The 21,151-nt window shown below is 40.6% G+C and overlaps 1 protein-coding gene across 1 annotated transcript; it reads right to left on the reverse strand.

Moving 5' to 3' along the window:
• Nucleotides 1–14,193: 14,193 nt before the first annotated feature.
• LOC124288555 (EF-hand calcium-binding domain-containing protein 1-like) lies at nucleotides 14,194–19,876 on the reverse strand. Its single transcript, XM_046725107.1, has 5 exons — nucleotides 19,750–19,876; nucleotides 18,181–18,473; nucleotides 17,686–17,848; nucleotides 16,767–16,841; nucleotides 14,194–15,286 (listed from the first exon to the last, which is right to left on the reverse strand). Exons 2-5 carry the CDS (start codon nucleotides 18,466–18,468, stop codon nucleotides 15,171–15,173), a joined length of 642 nt encoding a protein of 213 aa, XP_046581063.1. The 5' UTR covers nucleotides 18,469–18,473; nucleotides 19,750–19,876; the 3' UTR covers nucleotides 14,194–15,170.
• Between the last annotated feature and the right edge of the window lie 1,275 nt (nucleotides 19,877–21,151).

Genomic DNA, 21,151 nt, shown 5'->3' on the forward strand with positions numbered 1-21,151 from the left:
TGTGACGCTTTGTGAACAAACACTTTACACAAGGCATGTATCTGTGACGCTATGTGAACACACACTTTACACAAGGCACGTGTCTGTGACGCTATGTGAACAAACACTTTACACAAGGCATGTATCTGTGACGCTATGTGAACAAACACTTTACACCAGGCGCCTGCCTGTGACGCTATGTGAACACACACTTTACACAAGGCGCCTGCCTGTGACGCTATGTGAACAAACACTTTACACAAGGCACGTATCTGTGACGCTTTATGAACAAACACTTTACACAAGGCACGTGTCTGTGACTCTATGTGAACACACACTTTATACAAGGCACGTGTCTGTGACGCTATGTGAACAAACACTTTACACAAGGCATGTGTCTGTGACGCTATGTGAACACCCTTTACACAAGGCGCCTGCCTGTGACGCTATGTGAACACACACTTTACACAAGGTGCCTGCCTGTGACGCTATGTGAACACCCTTTACACAAGGCGCCTGCCTGTGACGCTATGTGAACACACACTTTACACAAGGCACGTATCTGTGACGCTATATGAACAAACACTTTATACAAGGCACGTGTCTGTGACGCTATGTGAACACACACTTTACACAAGGCACGTATCTGTGACGCTATGTGAACACACACTTTACACAAGGCGCCTGCCTGTGACGCTATGTGAACACACACTTTACACAAGGCGCCTGCCTGTGACGCTATGTGAACACACACTTTACACAAGGCGCCTGCCTGTGACGCTATGTGAACACACACTTTACACAAGGCACGTATCTGTGACGCTATGTGAACACACACTTTACACAAGGCACGTGTCTGTGACGCTATGTGAACACACCCTTTACACAAGGCATGTATCTGTGACGCTATGTGAACACATACTTTACACAAGGCGCCTGCCTGTGACGCTATGTGAAACACCCTTTACACAAGGCATGTGCCTGTGACGCTATGTGAACACATACTTTACACAAGGCGCCTGCCTGTGACGCTATGTGAACACACACTTTACACAAGGCACGTATCTGTGACGCTATGTGAACACATACTTTATACAAGGCACGTGTCTGTGACGCTATGTGAACACACCCTTTACACAAGGTATGTATCTGTGACGCTATGTGAACACATACTTTATACAAGGCACGTGTCTGTGACGCTATGTGAACAAACACTTTACACAAGGCATGTATCTGTGACGCTATATGAACACACAGTTTACACAAGGCACGTATCTGTGACGCTATATGAACAAACACTTTATACAAGGCACGTGTCTGTGACGCTATGTGAACACACACTTTACACAAGGCACGTATCTGTGACGCTATGTGAGCACACAGTTTACACAAGGCACGTGTCTGTGACGCTATATGAACAAACACTTTACACAAGGCACGTGTCTGTGACTCTATGTGAACACACACTTTACACAAGGCATGTGTCTGTGACGCTTTGTGAACAAACACTTTACACAAGGCACGTATCTGTGACGCTTTGTGAACAAACACTTTACACAAGGCATGTGTCTGTGACGCTATGTGAACACACACTTTATACAACGCGCCTGCCTGTGACGCTATGTGAACACACACTTTACACAAGGCATGTAACTGTGACGTTATGTGAACACACACTTTACACAAGCCATGTAACTGTGACGCTATGGAAACACACACTTTACACAAGGTATGTATCTGTGACGCTATGTGAACACCCTTTACACAAGGAGCCTGTCTGTGACGCTATGTGAGCACACACTTTACACAAGGCGCCTGCCTGTGACGCTATGTGAACACACACTTTACACAAGGCGCCTGCCTGTGACGCTATGTGAGCACACACTTTACACAAGGCACGTATCTGTGACGCTATGTGAACACACACTTTACACAAAGCACGTGTCTGTGACGCTATGTGAACACACACTTTACACAAGGCACGTACATGTAACGCCATCTGAACACACACTTTACACAAGGCACGTGCCTGTGACACTATGTGAACACACACTTTACACAAGGCGCCTGCCTGCGATACTATGCGAGCACATTCTTTACACAATTTGCTTGTCTGTGACGCTATGTGAACACTGAACACTTGTTTTTACGCAAGGCAGTATCAATCTGTGACGCCTTATGAATACATGCTTTAAAAAAGATGCTTCTTTGTGACGCGACAGGAACAGATATATTACAAAATATGTGCTCTTTACTCCATGTGAGCACCTACTATGTTCATGATACTTGTCTGTGAGACGGTGTAAACACATATGTCACACAAGGTCTTTTCTGTGACGCTTATCAACACATACCTCACACAAGGTGCTTCTGATACAACATCAACATTCTATGACGTTACATGAAGATAAAACTGGGGAAGGGTTATTCTTAAGATGGACAACACGTGACACAGAGGTTCCATATGAACTCCGGGAACTCAGTGAGCACACATGGTAATGTCAATGCCGAATGACTTGCCAGCTGAAGATCAAAATACAATATTTAAGGATATTTAAGGAACAGATCATTCAATCAAGTGTGTAAACGTATTACCGAATACAAATCTCCCATCTGCTAATTGTCACAACTGGCTTCGCTTATATCTATCTAAGTATGACTGGCAGGGGCAAGACAAAACTATATATACACTATTTGTCATGATTACTCCCAACTTCTAAATACCTGTAAAACTCCTATACAGTAGAGTTATTGTCATTTATTGGTAGTATGCCACCACACGCGTCTGTCCAACTACTGCATGCAATCAGCTAATCCATTTATACAGGCAGCGACATTTAGGTGAGAGGTAAATAGATTGCTAAACCAGCGAGTCGTCATGTGCCATAGTTTCTTTAAGACAGCGCGTCAGTTTCTCATTACAGAAAAAATCCCTTCAGTCCTTAACAATGTTAACGGTGTTCGTGTCAATTCAGGCAAACTTTTTTCGTCTCTTGGGACTAACACTTCTGTTTTTAAAATATCTTGGGCAAAAACATTCTACAGTTTTACAAGTTGACGTCGAGACGATTTCTTTTGTAGCACAAAACATCTATACAGCGAAGACGATCGTTATAAACGTCATGAATGTTTACAAGGTGTTTTAGCTGAAAAAGTTGTATCTTCAATCACGTGTATACAGTAGGCACTACAGAGACGATTGATGCCAAAACCATTCGGTGTAACATTGTTAAGTGTGTTTTCAAATTAAAAACCTAGAGAGCGTCTGTTGCATTTGTACAGATTGGGTTCATCAAACGCGAGAAAAAATGTGATTTGGGCAGCTGTCAATGCTGGTTCATCTCCAACCATGAGAGATCTCTACAGCTTCAGTTTTTGTCGTAGACATGTGTATCTGTTGAATAAAATACACGTCCTCCATTTCAGGACCAGGAACTGCATTTAACATTTAAACCTTATAATGAGGTCTGTGATATCGCATAGTAAATTCATCTGAGTAATCAAACGGCAAATTATATTCACACTAACATAACGGACCATTTCTTCAAATTCTGGTGTAACTGGATCACTGAGATCAAATTTAAAAGTGAGAAATGAACGCAATGTCCTGCTTTAAAGGGTCCAGCAACACATGGACCACTGCGACACACAGTAGCTGTCATCACAATTCAACTCCACTGTAACAAGAATATTCACTTCATTTAAAAATCCATCCATCTTTTTTGGTTGTTACTGGAGACTTATGGTAATCCAGTTTCACAAGGGAGAAGGAAATGACCGAGTTCCTTGCCTAATACCAATAGGTGTCATAGCAATTGACTGCGCCTGTTACAGATTGTGGTTACATCTTCCTTTTAAGAGAAGAATTACATAAGCCTTGGAGACTGTATTTTCTCCGTCCTTCGTGTTCACATTCCTTTTAAAAACTCACTGAGTGAGTGTTGTAATAATATAATTTGAACAATAGCTTTCACACATAAGAGTGAGTGAGCACAGTTTTACGCCGCTTTATGCAATGTTCCATCAGTATCACGGCGGGGGACACCAGAAATGTGCTTTACACATTATAGGGAATTATGTGTGGAATCGAAACTGGGTCTTCGGCGTGACGAGCGAACGCTTTAACCACTCGGCTACCAGGCCGCCCCTTAACACATATGGTGAACAACAAGTGATGATGCTGAAATATAGACGGTAAGGAAATCAATGAGTGATTAGTGAGTTGGGTTTTATGCAGCCTTTAGCAATGTTCCAACTATACTGCGGTGCAGGACTCCAGGAAGGCTATTCACTGGTAACCCCGTGGGTACCCTAAACACGTAAATCTTAGGTTTTGGTACGTGTGTGTAAATATCATCCGTGAAGATCCGTGTTAGAATTGGCCTTCAGCAAACCATGCTTGTCCTAAGAGGAGACTAACGGGATCGGGTGGTCAGGCTCGCTGACTTGGTTCACACATGTGCTCGCATCCCAATTGCGTAGAAAGATGTTGATCACTGAACTGTCAGGTCCTCGATTATTTACAGGCCGCCGTCATATACCGGACATTTGGCTGAGAGCAGCAAACAAACAAACAAACAGGTGTGTAAATAGCATGTGCTACCTTTCCTAGTAAATCCAGAGAGATCGTAGCTCAAATGACACGTCTGTGAAACCTATACCTGGTGTTCTCCGTCGTGATAATAGGCGGTACTTGCTAAAAACCGTACCCACTCACTGAAAAGAACACAAATGTTCGGTATGTAAAACCAGTGCACATCTCCACTGAGAAAGTGAATTATAAGTTACAAAGCCAAAACGTGAAAAAATATTCATTTGTTGTGACTATACAATTATCTGTGATGTTCAACAGACACTCGGTATGGTGAGCTGACATATAAAGATCTCCATCATGACATTTGTCGCGGCCAGTAAAAGCAAGTATATGGGATTATACAAGACGGCGACGGGCGAATATCAGATTACCAAGCTCCTCGACGAGTAACGACAGCATAATAGTATAAAAAAACAAAATCCCATGCAAAATGGGAGATATAGGGTTACATGTTTCGTTTTCCGGTACAAGTCATCAGTCTTCAATGGAGATACTGTCAAGAACCAATTAGGACTATAGTCTGGGTCATGTTGGGGTTGGGGTCAGATTAATATTGGTGTCATTTGTCAATAACGGAGGGCATGATTCGCATCCTACTGACCCAATATCCGGGCAGGTACGTTTGGACTGGGATGTAGATCCAACTGGAGGGGGGCATGGTGGGCGAGCTGTGTTAGGCGCTGGATAGTGGTCCAGCGAGTTTGAGCTCGAGCTCACCTGTGACCGGGTGTAAAAACCTTTGAGTCAACTTTGTGCGCAGACTCTTTCAGTGTTGTCACAACCCCTAGTGTACAGTACACAGCCCGCACTTAAAAGAACCCACGAATCCGTTGGTATGTGACCAGATGGTGGCCACATAAATACTTGAAAACACATAGTTGCGGGTACAGCAACGTGTAGTAAACTTAAGTCCAAGTCCACCCCAGGGAGTTGAGATTGATGACACGATGTGCCGTTCATATTGACGTCCAATGATCGAGGGGGAAAATACCAGCGCCTTGAGCATGTACTAGTTGCGTGGATATGTGCGCTATATATAAATACAAATAAAAACAAATAAAAAAACAACACAGACAGACCAGGACTGGGCCCCAGTGTTTAAACTGATGAATCATACACTATCTATGCTGCACCTACTGAGGCGAGTCCGCGTGTCAAGTAGACAAGGAGATTTCAAGATTTCAGCGTAGTCAACGTGGCTGATTTGTGTTGGGCTCTCAGTCATAAATTCTGTTGAGATCAGTAGACAGGAATCCCGATCTACATCGGGAAACCAGGAAAAACGCGCAACAGGCATGACAACCCGTGAAGATCCGGGTTAGAATTGGTCTTCAGTAACCCATGCTTGTCGTAAGAGGCGATTAACGGGATCTGTTTGTCAGAATTGCTGACTTGGTTGACACATGCCATGGTATCAACATTGCGTAGATCGATGCTCATGATGTTGATCACTGGATTGTCTGGTCAAGACTCGATTATTTACAGACCGCCGCCATATATCTGATAAACTTACTCACTCACTCACTCACCCACTCACTCCAGGCATGACATTCAGGATTTGTACGCGAGACCGTATGCTGGTGGCATAGAACCGGGCTTCATCTAATGATCGAGGTACGAGCTGACTGCACGGGATAAAAGGGGGACTATATGTTCCCTTGCTAATTTGAATGTTAATGCTTTTGTTCACTTGTTATAGAGTGACATGAATCATACTTTCATAATGTAACTGAAGATAACTGACTATCGAAATACATTCAGAACTATCTCACTCAGACTATTTACCAGGCAGAATCTCATGTGAATCAAATATACTGGGGAAAAAAACATGTATACGGAAAATATTCTGAAAATATTTTAATTATTCCCTGGACGAATTCCTTATTAATAAACTGGGAAAATCACACATTTGCAAAAGTAGAATTGGTAAAAACATTACAAACTTTGTCAAAACGTTAGAAACCCCATGAAAACCCGGGTTATAATTTATCTTCAGCAACCCATGCTTGTCGTAAGGGGCGACTAACAGGATTAGGTGGTCCTGCGCCCTGACTTAGTCGACACATGTCATCACCATTGTCATTCGGGGTGCGACATTGAAAACAAAGAAACAAAACTTAGCTGAAAACAATCGCCAAAACACTGCATACTTAGGTTCAAAACACTACTAAACTGGCGTACAAAAGAAACTAAACATTTGGTGCTTTGGCGTGGTTTTTAGCATACATTCTTTTGTGTAAACTATTCCGAAAACTTAACAACATATATCATCAACCGCTTGTACCTTTTGATAGCTTACTGACCGAAATTATATTAATAAAACCCGTTCGAAGTATATAAGAAATCTGGGCATTTGAAAACATTAAACTAATTGAAAAAGTTCGTTTAAAACTTATTAAATTGGTAGCAGGTCTTCGAAATTCAACACCAAACTATATGATTTATTGAGGACTTGGAAGGGAACCCTTCTATATCAAAATATGCAAACGTGCTATTCTATTCTGGCACAAATGGCAAGTCAAAATGAACTCCAAAACTGACAAATATTATTTTTAGATTTATCACCAGTAATTTCGCCGGCAACACTGAAAAGCAAATATGGACAACGTTTGCTAAGAAACTATTAAACAACTGTGGATCCCGGAATCGGTGAAATATTTGACAATCCGTTTATGTGTTCTTCATAGTGGTTAGCTTAAATACATTTGAAGAAATATTGAAAGAACAGTTCTTGCAGAACTGGCATAGTTCCATTACTGAAAGTCCGAAAGGTGTGTACTATAAACTGTTTAAAGAAAATGTAAGTTTTCAAAAATACCTCTATCTTCCTAAAAACGTCTGTTATCTAATCTTGAAATTTAGAACAACAAATCACAATTTACCAGTTGAAACCGGACGCTGGTCTGATACCCCAAGAGTGGAACGTTTGTGCAATCTATGTTATTCCCCGGCGGTTGGTGACGAGTTCCACTACTTTTTCATGTGTGAAGCCCTTCTCGAGTCGCGGTCTATATACATGATACATAAAGAGCTCTACGAATGGCCTAATGTGTACAAGCTGAAAAATGTTTATCTAGCGCTAAAGTAAAATATGTGAAAAACTCATCAATATCATCTTTAGATTAGTCGTAGTAGTATGTACTCATGTAAACTAAATTCTGTCATATTTCATTGAAAATCTTACCTTATATTCCTGTCATCTTGATTATATTACCATATGTGAATCGATATTGTACTTTTCTCATGTACCACCGTTGGTGGGTTCTTCGACCATGCCAAGTCATAAGGTGTTCTCCACCTTGCTAATACCGAGCTGTATAGCCCGAGAAACTGAAAGTTTAGTTCTTTGTTAATGCAAATTGCCAGTTTTCAGTGTCAAATGTCTGCGCTATCAGCTGAATAAAACTCAAGATCTTTCAGTCGGTTACCAGAGTAAGCCATTCAATGTTTAACCTTAGAGAACCCACCCATGTGCACTAATGTAGGCTGTCAGCACCCTCAGACAGGTGACAGATCAGTGATAAATATATATATGTCTCCGAGTTTATTTCAGCGGACAGGTCCTGCCATTCTGGGATGAATGAAGCCATTCGACTGCAAGTGTTGTCACGGGGACCGTCGTCTATTCCAATGATTCCGAGAGAAGGTGGACTCACGGGCAAACTGTAGCGTAAACAGGGTTGCGCAACAAAGAGAAAATGACCTGTCTTCGTATATGCGATCGCATATACGAAGACTGGTCATTTTCTCTTTGTTGAATATACGAAGACTAGTCATTTTCTCTTTGTTGCGCAACCCTGTTTGCGCTACAGTTTGCCTGTGGTGGTGGACTTGAGCATGCATTCTTTTGTGTAAACTTTTCCGTAAATTAAAGAACATGTATTTGATCAATCGCTTGTACCTTTTGGTAGCTTAGTGACTGAAAGTGTGAAAAGGTTAGAGCTGAACAAGAAGATAAATTACCCCTGTGTTATGTTTTTTTCTTCAAGGGTTATCTAATTGTCAACGTGCTCGCCGACAGGGGAGCTAGCTGAGAATTTTACGTTGACGAATACGAAAGAACATGTTGAGTCCAAACTTCTTCAGCTGGTTATATAATATACAGAATTCATCAAGAAATAAGTAGAGCAGTGATTACAACATTTCTATGATGGGACAGGCTCGTGAAGATCCGGGTTAGAATTGATCTTCAGTAACCCATGCTTGTCATAAGAGTCGACTAACGGAATCGGGTGGTCAGACTCTCTGACTTGCATGGTTGACACATGTCATCGTATCCCAATTGCGTAGATCGATGCTCATGCTGTTGATCACTGGATTGTCTGGTCCGGACTCGATTATTTACAGAATTCCATACAGCTGGGATATTGCTGAGTGTGGCGTCAAACTAAACTCACTCACTAACTCACTCACTCACTCACGATGATAGGACCAGTCCCGCAAGCAGGGTCATCCTACCAACGGCCGTACATACAGGTGCAGTCTGAGTACCAGGCTGCCTGACAGTATAGACTTGAGCATATATTTAATATAGTTGTAGACAACAATGGACAGACGAAGAGACGACAATGGACAGATAGAGAATCAATAGCATTGCCTATTACTGATTGCTGTGATGGCAGACACGAACGATAGGATAACCTATTAAGGTTATAAATGTCATAATAAAGATTATTGTGGTACAATGTGAAGTCGTCTAAATTACCCAAACGAGATGAAACTCAACACTTTACAAAAGTGAATTAATCAAGCATACAACTTTATGGATGACCACTTGCAATTAAACAAGAAGTGGTCATAAAGTCATATGCTTCATTTCTGACTCACCAACTTCTAGAATGCCGATCAAACAATTAAAGTGAGGTAGTCGAAAAGTGAGTGAGTTAGTGAGTTTAGTTTTACGCCGCACTCAGCAAAATCATATTCCAGCTGTATGGTGGCGGTCTGTACGGTAAAATAATCGAGTCTGGTGGTCATGAAATAGACAATCCAGTGATCAACAGTATGAGCATCGATCTACGTAATTGGGACACTGTGACATGTGTCAACCATGAAGTCTAGATCTACCATTTCTGATAGCCTGACCACCATTGATTCGGTTAGTCATTAATCCCATTTTCTTACTGACAAGCATAACGGAGTTACTGAAGATCAGTTCTAACCCGGACCTTCACGGGTATATTCGAAAAGATTTAATCTTGAAAGATAATGCCTTGTCAAAACAGAGTGCCAAGGGCGTGATTGAGTGAGTTTAGTTTTACGCCGCATTTAGCAATATTCAAGCAATATGACGGCGGGGGACACCAGAAATGGGCTTCACACATTGTACCCATCGAACCGGGTCTTCGGCGTGACGAGCGAACGCTTTACCCACTAGGGTACCCCACCGCCCCCAGAATGCTATGGGGCGACGGTGTAGCCCAATGGTGAAAGACCTGGGTTCGATTCCCCACATAGGTACAATGTGTGAAGCCCATTGTCGTGTCCCCCGCCGTGATATTGCTGAAATGTTGCTAAAATTGGCGGAAAAGTTAACTCACTCACTCACACTACAATGCTATGAAGTCACTCAGTAGCATAATTACTTTATCCACAACCCCGTTATATGTATACACATTATTTACTAGGTGGATTATATAAGTGTTAATACGTAATCCTTACTTTCATCCGTTTCTGTCGTGTCATTGTAGCCCAGATACACTTGTACTATATGCGAGTTCGAGATCTTCCGTGTTAGAATTTTCATAAATAATACAATTTTCATGCAAAACCTTGGGACATTCGCATATCCCAATATTAAACGGAAAAAAGACACAATTATATATCCAGAAAACAATTAAAATGTTTACTAGAGTATCAGAATAAAGTAAGCTCCGTCAAGTCAGTGTGTACATTGATATGGGTTCATGATAATATTCAATTCTGCAAAAGAGTTCTTGGACTGAGCAAGACCGCCTCCGTGGTGTAGTTGTTAGAGCGTCCGCCCGGAGAGCGGAAGGTCGCGGGTTCGATCCCCGACCGCGTCTTACCAAAAGACGTTAAAATATGGTAAAAATTTTGGTCCCTGCCTGGCGCTCGGCATTAATGGGTACAACAAGGACTGGTCGGCTCGGAGTCAGTATAATGTGTCTGAGTGGGGTATTCATGCTTCACTGCGGCATGGTATCTCAGTGGGCTAGCACTATAAAACCAGCTGAAGTCTGGGCTAGTACAAGCAGCCGCACATACCCATACACACGCATGCACGTCGTCATATGAGCGAAATATTCTCAAGCACGACGTTAAACCCAATTTAACCTCACCTCACCTTGGACTGAGCAAAGCTGCAGCGAACAACATGGCTCTTGGAGAATGTGGCAAAACCTACTCACAGCTAACTTATATGACAAAAGCTATCCAATTCTGGTGCAGATTTATCCAATTCTGGTGCAGACTTATCCAATTCTGGTGCAGACTTATCCATCTGGAACCTTCAAGACTCTCTTACCAATCCTACTATATAATTAAATCCATCTCTGATACAGGGCGTTATACTTAGGCTTCTAATATTAGAAATATGCTCTTTAAACTGGGATTTGTGTGGATACAACACGACATGGGAAACATTGATCTGTTCTTATTGGAATTTAAGCATCGACTGAAGGATAATATAATTCAGAACTGGCATACATCCCTACATGACAACTTAAAATGTTGCGACTACAAGATGTTTAAATCTCTCCTTCATGTTGAAAAGTACCTTACATGTGACAGGCAACCTTGTCTCATCAAGTATATAGTTATTCCGTTGCAACAGCTTCGACTTATTAATAGAATCTGGTCGTCATAAAAATATACCCAAGAGGCAAAGATTATGTGAAATGTGCACAACTAATAATACAAAGTTCATCGAAGATGAATACCATGATGAATACCAAGTATCATCATCTACGGAAGACATATATCAGCCAATATTTCTTTGAAAATCCAACTTTGCATAAATTTGCTCAGCTCATGCTATCCACTGAAATAAAAACAATCCAAGCTACAGCTATGTTCCTGTACAAAGTGTTCAACGCACGGCGTGAAACTTATGAACTTTAAAACTAAAATTAATGCATGCAATATACATTATCAATCGATTTCAATATTGTATTTTGGGCCCGAGGCCGTACACTGTATGCGTCTGTCTGTCTGTCTAAACGACAATAATAAAGAACCATAGGCTATTTCGTTAAAAATAATGAATCTTTTAAACATAGCCAGGGGTCTTAACGAAACAGAACTTATGCTGAATGTGAATTGGTACCGAGCGGTGAGCCTACGTCTGAGCGACGTTGACATAGACCAACGACTTATGAATGATTTTACTGCTGCTTCTTTAGCATTTCGCACAGCTATGCCTTGTGAATGAAGGGGTGCTGTTGGGGTAGCCTAAATTTTAGTGGTAACGCCAAAGAAGGTTCCCCACATGGGCACAAAGTTTGAAGCCCTTTTCTGGTGATCCCAGATACTGCTGGATTATTGCTAAATGTGGCGGAAAACCACACTCACTCACGCACTCACTCACTTGAGAGTGAATAAATAAGTGAGTATAATTTAACGTTCACTATCAACTATGTTTCATCAAAATCCGCATCCCACACATTAAAAGGGGCGCATCCGGGATTTTGGAGAAAAGGGGTGCACATAAAACATGAAGTCCGTAGGTTAGGGGGAGGTTTTCCTCAGGGAATTTTTTTTGGGGGGGAAGGGGTGAGGGGTTACACACACACACACACACACACACACACACACACACACACACACACACACACACACACACACACACACACACACACACACACACACACACACACACACACACACACACACACACACACACACACACAAGCCCTCTGGATCCGCTAGAAGGTAAAATCAAGAAATGTATATGGTTAGGTCATAATAAAAAAATAATGTTTTTTAATCATTATGAATTAGATCAGTCAATTTGTCATTTAGTTTGTGTTTTTTAAAGTGTCAGTAAGAAATAGAAATGCAGAACAAATCTTTGATATGTTGCAGATATTACATTTGTTCTTTTAGTCCTCGTAAGACCACAATATCCATTTCCTTGTTTTATTGCATTATGAGATAATAACAGAATTAAATATCGACGAACCTGTCGCTTAATTCAATATGTATCTTATAAATCTAATCATATTTCATCTCATTGGCTCATCTCATTGGGCGGTTAATGTTCACCCAGGGTTCACGTGATGCGCATGAAGGAGTATGCGCATCTTCCAACTGAGAGGAATGGTATAAGAGTCAAAGATCTGACTTTTATGACATTGACAGAAGGCAGTAATGAAACATTATCTCCGTTAAGTGTGACATTGACGTCAAGGAAATCCATCTGGAAAATCAAGTTAAGTTCTACACATCCATAAACTGTCCAACGCTTCTTCAGATTCACCGAATTAAAGTCCTTTCAGGAGACATAATCTAAGACATGTTGTAAGGTTTTTATTTTGATTCCGTTAAATTAAGTTAGAGAATGTTGAAAAAATTATCGGCAAGGAACTCTCCTAACAGTATGGCAAATGTTATTCTGAACTGTACAATTATTAACATGAAAGAAACGTTCAAAATAAGGTACCGTGTATAAGGAATGAAAGGTTTTGCCTCTTTTGTTTGCTTCACTCCTTTTCATAAGACTTCAGGGGCGGTGGGGTAGCCTAGTGGTTAAAGCATTCGGTCGTCACGCTGAAGACCCGAGTTCGACTCCCCACATGGGCAAAATGTGTGAAGCCCATTTCTGATGTCCCCAGCCATGACATTGCTGGAATATTGCTAAAAGACGCGAGAAGCCTAGCTTACTTACTCACCTATTTGCAAGGTTCGCCAATAATGTTCCTGAAATTGGGAGTAAGTGAGTAAGTAATTGTTCCTTACGCCGAAATCAACATCGTTGCAGTCACTCTACATCATCCTGTTATCAGTTCTGGGTCAGATGAAGCAGTGGTTGATAGCATGAGCATCGATCTAGGCAGAGGGAGCATGATGGTAGAAAAATCACCGAAACCACACACGTGGCCTTAGGATCCAATTTCGTACGCTCTTCTTTCCAGCACATTTCTTAAAGACGTGAGTGAGTTTAGTTTTACACCGTACTCAGCAACATACCAACATATCTGTCAGCTGCGACTAAAATATACTTCTTTGGATAGGCATGTTGTTCATTTCTCTTTGCTACAATGTGTGCTCTTATATAGTGCTACTGGGAAGCTACCCATGAAAACCAGGTAAGAATTGATCTTCATCAACCTCTGCTTGTGTTAAGAGGCCACTACCTGGGTCGGGTGGGCAGCGCACTCAGCAACATTCCCCCTCTATGGAGGCGGTCTGTAAGTAATCGAGTCTGGACCAGACAATCCATTGATCAACAGCATGAGCATCGATCTACGTAATTGGGATATGATGACATTTATGTCAACCAAATCAGCGAGCCTGACCACCCGATACCGTTAGTCGCCTCTTAGGACATGCATGGGTTACTGAAAATCAATATTTTAATTCTAACCCTGATCTTCACGGGTATCTTAAAGACGCAAAACCAAGTAAATGCATTACATTCAGAATCTACAAACAAGACGTCATTCAAAAGTGTGTTTATTATAAAATTCACAAAACCAGATGATAGACAAATATGTACATGTATATTCCATATCTGACCTTGACATGTTCTTTAACGAAGAAAGTCTTTCCGAGTAAATAACAGGTGCATAAAAAAATTGGCAAAGTAAGTCCAGCAAAATAACTGCACTCGACCTTGCCTTCGAAATTCACTGTCGAAAAATGCATCCTGGCGTTTTTTATCAATTACTTTATTAACAGATTCTTAATTTCAGAACCGTTCTTTTTTCCTTCCATCCGATTCCGTTCAGAAGAATAAACTTCAAAGTAAGCCAGCAGTGGAAAAGAGTAAATTAATCCTTTGACATATCATAAAAAAATATTTTCAATTCTGTTTCTAATCCACAGTTTCTTTATCACGCCCAGCCAAACACAATTTGAAAGATACAGTTGAGTTTCTTTTAAAAAACACAGAAATTTTAATTTGACCAAGGACTTTTTGAGAATCTGCGAGCCAAGTAATTAAAAAAACGTTTCTAATGGATTCAACAGAAGAAAAAGTTTAAATTGGTGAAATCTTTCTTTCTTGCTTTGTGGTTGGCAATATAAACGAAAAAAGGTTACACAACACAATGACAGCATTGCGTAAGACTTATATACCATTAAAAAAAGTAGGGGATATTCCATTTTGCGAGCATACCACGAATGCCAATGCCAATGCATATGAGAAAAGTAATATATATCCATACAGATGAAACATTTCCAAAGGAGTGGAATAAATTGTCACATTTTCCCTTAATTTCTCTTCATCATATGTTTCCTGCTTGGCTTCATCATTTGCATTTTATCAATCTTAAAATTCCAATATCTCCTACTGTTTTTGGATGGAATAATATATCCAACCGACACAACTTGCATCATCCTTGACCACTCGTCTCTTTCCGGTACAGATGACGGAAACACGCGAGTGGTGACGAACATATCCTGGATTTTGGAATCACAGCTTATTGGTAATATCCTTCTTCAGGGTAATACCCTTCGTTTTGACAGACTGGGTATTTGGCTGCTGTGCGCTCTTGGACCTCCTGTTTACTATGTACTGGCAGTACTGGTCTGAAAACAATACAACAAACATGAATTCGAGAGCCTTGTGTTGCTTTTTCGTTGAAATTAAATTCGTTGTGTATGCATAATATACTGAGGGAAAAAATAAGGGATCATATGAAAGCACAAGTGTTCCTTTATATTTTTCCAGGTTTCTTTCATGTGATACCTTATTTTTCCCCTCAGTATATCACCTGAATATTTCTTTATATTCTTGTAAAGTATCATACTTTTGAAATGCTTTCAAGAAACAGAATTCAAACTAACGTTTTTGTTTTGATAGGCGTAGGTCCAAAACAAATTCGACTTATTGTGTCCGAGTATTTACAACGAGCGGTTCCAGAAGAACAGTAGAATGGTGCCCACTCAGAAACGATTCCTGAGGTTAAGACATGCATATAGGGCTCCCGTTTTAGAAGGTTAATCTTTGCGCAAAGACACGTTAAGTACACGTTAAAGTAAAGGAACCATGATCGTCTAAACGCTGGGTTCGCTGAGATCGTTGCTACACATTGACGTGGAGCCTCAAGTACATACAAGACGTTTGGCATTCCCCAATAGCTACAACAGGGGATCTGTCAGAAGAAATAAGGTTACAATGAACTTGAAATTAATATTCATTTAAAAGCAACCCCATTATAGTCATACGTCCCATTAGTCAGACGTCTTAAAGAAACACATGTGATGGTTGATTGCTCTTACATGTGAACCCTTAGTACCTATGTAGGTAATGGAATGGCCTATATGAAACGAAACAAATTTAGCAAGAATTAGCACTTTTGAGTCATTATCAAAATTCGTGCATATTTCATGTAGGCAAAAATTGTAAGTTTTGTGCGCTTGTTTGGAGTATTCTGAATATACAAAACATAAATTATGCATTTTTCATATTTAACCCTTATCATTAATAGAAATTTCAGGAAATTGCGTCACTACCGTTACGATGAAAAGAAAAAAAATCAAAAACTGATATCATTAATGTACATATATATTGGAATATCTAGTTTTACAATATAACATGGCTAATGAGTTTTATAATTATATATTTATTGCTTAAAAGGGGCCAACAAGCCAAAACATCACTTTCATTTCTGATTTGCAAATATAAAGTAATATGTAGCAAAAAATTCAAAATGAGAGTATAAATTATTTTATGCTTAATTGAAGCTCTACTACCAAACATACTTGCACTACAAGTTCCAAATATAAACAGATAAATCAATCATAATTAAATAAGGAAAATGGTAATGTTATGGTATGTATAGTGGTATTATTGTTGCGGTGACACAATAACGTAGTGACATTTTTTTAATAATAGCCAGTTTTATATGTTTACTTTAAAAGCTGATTTAATGGAATTTATTAGTCAGATATTTCAGGATGTTTAAAGAATATCTAATAGACAAAAGATTTACTTAGATGTCTTTTCATACAGTATCCTGGTACCCCAACTGATGATGAATAAATGAAACACGCATTCACAACTTACAATCGTTATCGTTGAGATCCATCTCGAACACAAACGGTCCTCCATATAGTTCGCCAGATGTGAGGACATTATCTCCTGCAAATCGAAATTATATAATGAAACATTCATATGCATTCATGTACACAGAATTCTATTTGTACATTTGGTGAATGTCTTCTGACTTCAAATACACTGCAAATATCAATATCCCCTTTGACAGTTCTCCAGCATCCTAGGCTTATGGTAGGACGGTTTGTTTGTTTGTTATTTAACGCTACACCCAGCAATACTCCAGCCATATGACTGTCTTTCACTGACGAGTATGGACCAGACAGTCCAGTGATCAAAGCATGAGCATCAATCTTCGCAATCGGGATACGATGACTTGCGTCAACCAATTCGGCGAGCCTGACACATGTCATCATATCCCAATTACGTAGATTGATGCTCATGCTGTTGATCACTGGATTGTCTGGACCAGATTCGATTATTCATTACAAACCGCCTCCATAGAGCGGGGATATTGCTGAGTGCGGCGTTAAACAATTTGCAACAAACCAACCAAACCAAGTAACCAACTCTCCTGAACATGGAGTGAGTGAGTGAGTTTAATTGTACGCCGCACTCAGCAATATTCCAGCTATATGGCGGTGGTCTGTAAATAATCCAGTGATCAATATCATGAGCATCAATCTACGCATTTGGGAACCGACGTGTCAACCAAGTCAGCGAGCCTGCCCACCCGACCCAGGTAGTGGCCTCTTAACACAAGCAGAGGTTGATGAAGATCAATTCTTACCTGGTTTTCATGGGTAGCTTCCCAGTAGCACTATATAAGAGCACACATTGTAGCAAAGAGAAATGAACAACATGCCTATCCAAAGAAGTATATTTTAGTCGCAGCTGACAGATATGTTGTTTATGCATATTATTCCCATACCATTTATGTCGGCAAGTCCGAAGACCGTCTTGAGGTCATTCTGGTCCATCGTATGTCCGGTAACAAAGGCGAATTCCTTGACACTGACCACCCCATCGTCGTTGAGGTCATAGGCTGAGAACTTGTTAGGCATTGGCATGAGATGTCCGCTGTAGTCACTGCCCTGTTCATGTAGAATGTGTGAGTGAGTATGCTTTTACGCCGACTTTAGCTGCAATATTACGGCGAGGGACACCAGACATCGGCTTCATTATACCCATATTGGGAATCGAACTAGAGTCCCCGGCGTGACGAGAGAACGCTGGAACCACAAGGGCACCCCACTAACGAACGCAAGGGGACCACTAATTTTAGATCGTTATAACCACAGTTCGCTACACGTATTTAGACTCAAATATACAGCAAATGGCAGGGACAAAAGAAACAGTTCGTAAAATCCGTCATTTCGTTATAAGCGTGTTCGATACAAACGTAGTAATTGCAAGTACATATTACCTTTCTAATAGAACGCTTTCCTCTGTTGCAAAGTGGCACACATACGAAGGGACAGAAGTACATGCCGACCTTGTCTTCACAGAGTCGGGGACACGCAGTCCTGCAGCCAATGTTCATGGTCTCATTGACAGCTTTCAGACCAACATTAAGCAGATCTTTGGCCATGTTCTTTCCCATGTTTGTAAACTCCCGTCCGAGGTCCTGCCACATACTCCCCAGAAACGCTTGTGCTGATTGGCCAAACACAAGCAGAGTTGCGCCAATCAGGATACTGTTATACAACTTCATGGTGTCTGGAAAAATACAATCGTAAAAAAAGTAAAGGTTTTGGACAGTTCTTAATATTTCTATTACTCGAGCGGCTTAAGACAATACATGCTCACTCACTCAACCACTCCGACTTTGATTCTAAAGAGATATGTCGTACAAGAATGAGGGAAAAGTCAAGCTAATTCAACAATACTACATGACTTGAATGAGTTTGGTATATGGCCGCTTTGAACAGTATTATGGCGGCATAGCGGCTTAATGATCGAGTAGTGAGTGAGTTTAGTTTTACGCCGCTTTTATCAATATTCCATCAATATCATGGAGGGGGGCACCAGAAATGGGCTTCACACATTGACCTATGTGGGGATTCGAACCCGGATCTTCTGCGTGACGAGCGAACGTTTAACCACCAGGCTACCCCCACCGCCCCCTAATGATCGAGTAAGTCCAGCTGAAGCTGGATAGAGGTTTACATGTATCACAAACGAAGAATAATATTCAGGATGAATCGTACATTTGAACCCACGATCAGCGGATCCTGGTGCGGCTAAGAGACGCAGCCCTGAATTGAATTGTAGCTTAGACCATTACCTCACCATTGTAACCTCCCGCATTAGATCTTATTTTAAAAACACACGCATACACTGGCATACACAAGTACACGCATGCAATTGCACAAGGCTACTGTTCTGTTGTCGAAACACCAGTATCCTGATGCATACCAAGTTTTGCTTGTTTGTTTGTTTGTTTGTTTGCTTGTTTGTTTGTTTGTTTGTTTGTTTGCTTGCTTGCTTGCTTGCTTGCTTGCTTGTTTGTTTGCTATGTAACGCCGAACTCAGCGATGGTCAACCTAAATGGCGGCGGTCTGTAAATAATGAAGTCTTGACCAGACAATCCAGTGATCAACAGCATGAGCATCGATTTGTTTGGTTTGTTTGTTTGTTGTTTGATGCCACATTCAGCAATATTCCAACTATATGGCGACGGTCTAGAGTGAGTGAGTGAGTTAAGCTTTACTCCGCACTCAGCAATATTCCAACAATCCAGTGATCAATATCATGAGCATCGATCTACGCACTTGGGATACGATGACATGTGTCAACCCAGTCAGCGAACCTGATCACACGATCCTCTTACGAAACAGCATGGGTTGTTGAAGATCTTAACCCAGATCTTCACAGGTTTTAGTAGGAAGTAGTATAAAATATATTACAGTATATGAATGTAGTTTGTACAATATATACAACAAATCATTTACGATATCCAACAAAGACTTCACGCAGCATCAACAATACTCACTCTGCTTCTGGAGGGGTGTAACGACGTCGTCGTGTATGATGCTGTCCGAGGGTCCCCCACCAGTATATATACACGAGGGGCAGGTGCCCTACAACATGCGTGGGTGGCAGGTCATTGTAAATCCATGGGAAGAAGCTTGCCGTCAGTGACTCACAAACACGCACTCAGGCCATTATGAATTATATCTGTGTTTATGGTAATACGTGAGGTAGGATCAATGGTTACTTCAATTAATATAGGATATACATGTATTCCCCTATCAATTTCAAGATCTTGGATCAATGTTTACTTTAGTTGATAAAGGATATATTCCCCTACCTAATTCGAGAAGTAGGATCAATGTTTACTTCAATTAATATGTGATATATCCCCACTACCATTAAAATGATATTACCAATAGTTTGGATTTTGTTTTTTAACAATGTCAAGCACGCATTTGGTAATTCCGAGAAGTAGGATCAATGTTTAATTCAGTTAATATAGGATATATTCACCTCACCCTTTAGAAATAACATTTTAATAGGGATCTGCTATTTAATGATATCAAACACGCATCTGTGTAAACTATAAATGTGAGTTCATTGTTATATCTCAGTAGCACACTACACAGTACACCTTTATATCATACACTGACAAGTGTCTCCGACTGCCTTACACTGTCATTGGCTAGTTTGGTCATCAGAACCTTTATGACATCGCTTTTTCGCTGAAGATGTTAGCTTTTATGTAAATGTATATTGTTTTGTAGGCAGAGTAAAGAGGACGCGAAACAGTCAGTTTTGTGCCACGGCCTAGTACTCATCCTACGGCACGTCACACCTGTCTAACACCATCTACTTCACCTGTCAGTTTTCGTCACGACGTGACATGGGTGACAAGGTCATGTGCCAACTGTGACATACGAGCATCTTCAAGACCGGTAAAAGAAGACTCACTACTGTTGTTGCGATTATCGCCCTGCCTCCCTCTGAAAATAGTAAAATTTACATTACTATCTGTGGGGAGTAGGTTTGCGGGAAGGAATGTCGATCTTTGTGCTGATTGGTCAAATTGTGTAGTAGCTACACCAATGGGAGCTTTGATTTTAAAAAAGGCTACTAATACAGGTCAAATGTTTAAGAATACAACGCAAAACATTCCGTGATTTTCTTAAAGCTAAAAATAGTGAGGTGAAATGTAAAACGGGATTTTATGTATCTAACAAATAATATGTGTACACATGCATAACAGAAAGTATCACAAACAGTAATGTCGTGTGCTAAACAGAATTGAAAGATAAGCGACACAGCAACTGAGGAACAATTACGTATCATATCACGCTGGTAATTATGTATATTGATAATAATAATAATCAATAATATTGGTTCACTTATAATGCGCCTTTTCTATGTACAAGGCATTG

Source organism: Haliotis rubra, unplaced genomic scaffold (assembly GCF_003918875.1).
Source record: "Haliotis rubra isolate DU_JTF1 unplaced genomic scaffold, ASM391887v1 Scf42, whole genome shotgun sequence".
Lineage (NCBI taxonomy): Eukaryota > Metazoa > Mollusca > Gastropoda > Lepetellida > Haliotidae > Haliotis > Haliotis rubra.

Excerpts from the sequence above, each read along its gene's own strand:
- LOC124288555 (XM_046725107.1), bottom strand. The coding sequence starts at position 18,468 with ATGAAGTTGTATAACAGTATCCTGATTGGCGCAACTCTGCTTGTGTTT. Across the intron at positions 16,842-17,685 it reads CGGACTTGCCGACATAAATG|GAGATAATGTCCTCACATCT; the intron begins GTATGGGAATAA and ends TTCGATTTGCAG. Across the intron at positions 15,287-16,766 it reads GGATCTCAACGATAACGATT|ACCAGTACTGCCAGTACATA; the intron begins GTAAGTTGTGAA and ends TATTGTTTTCAG.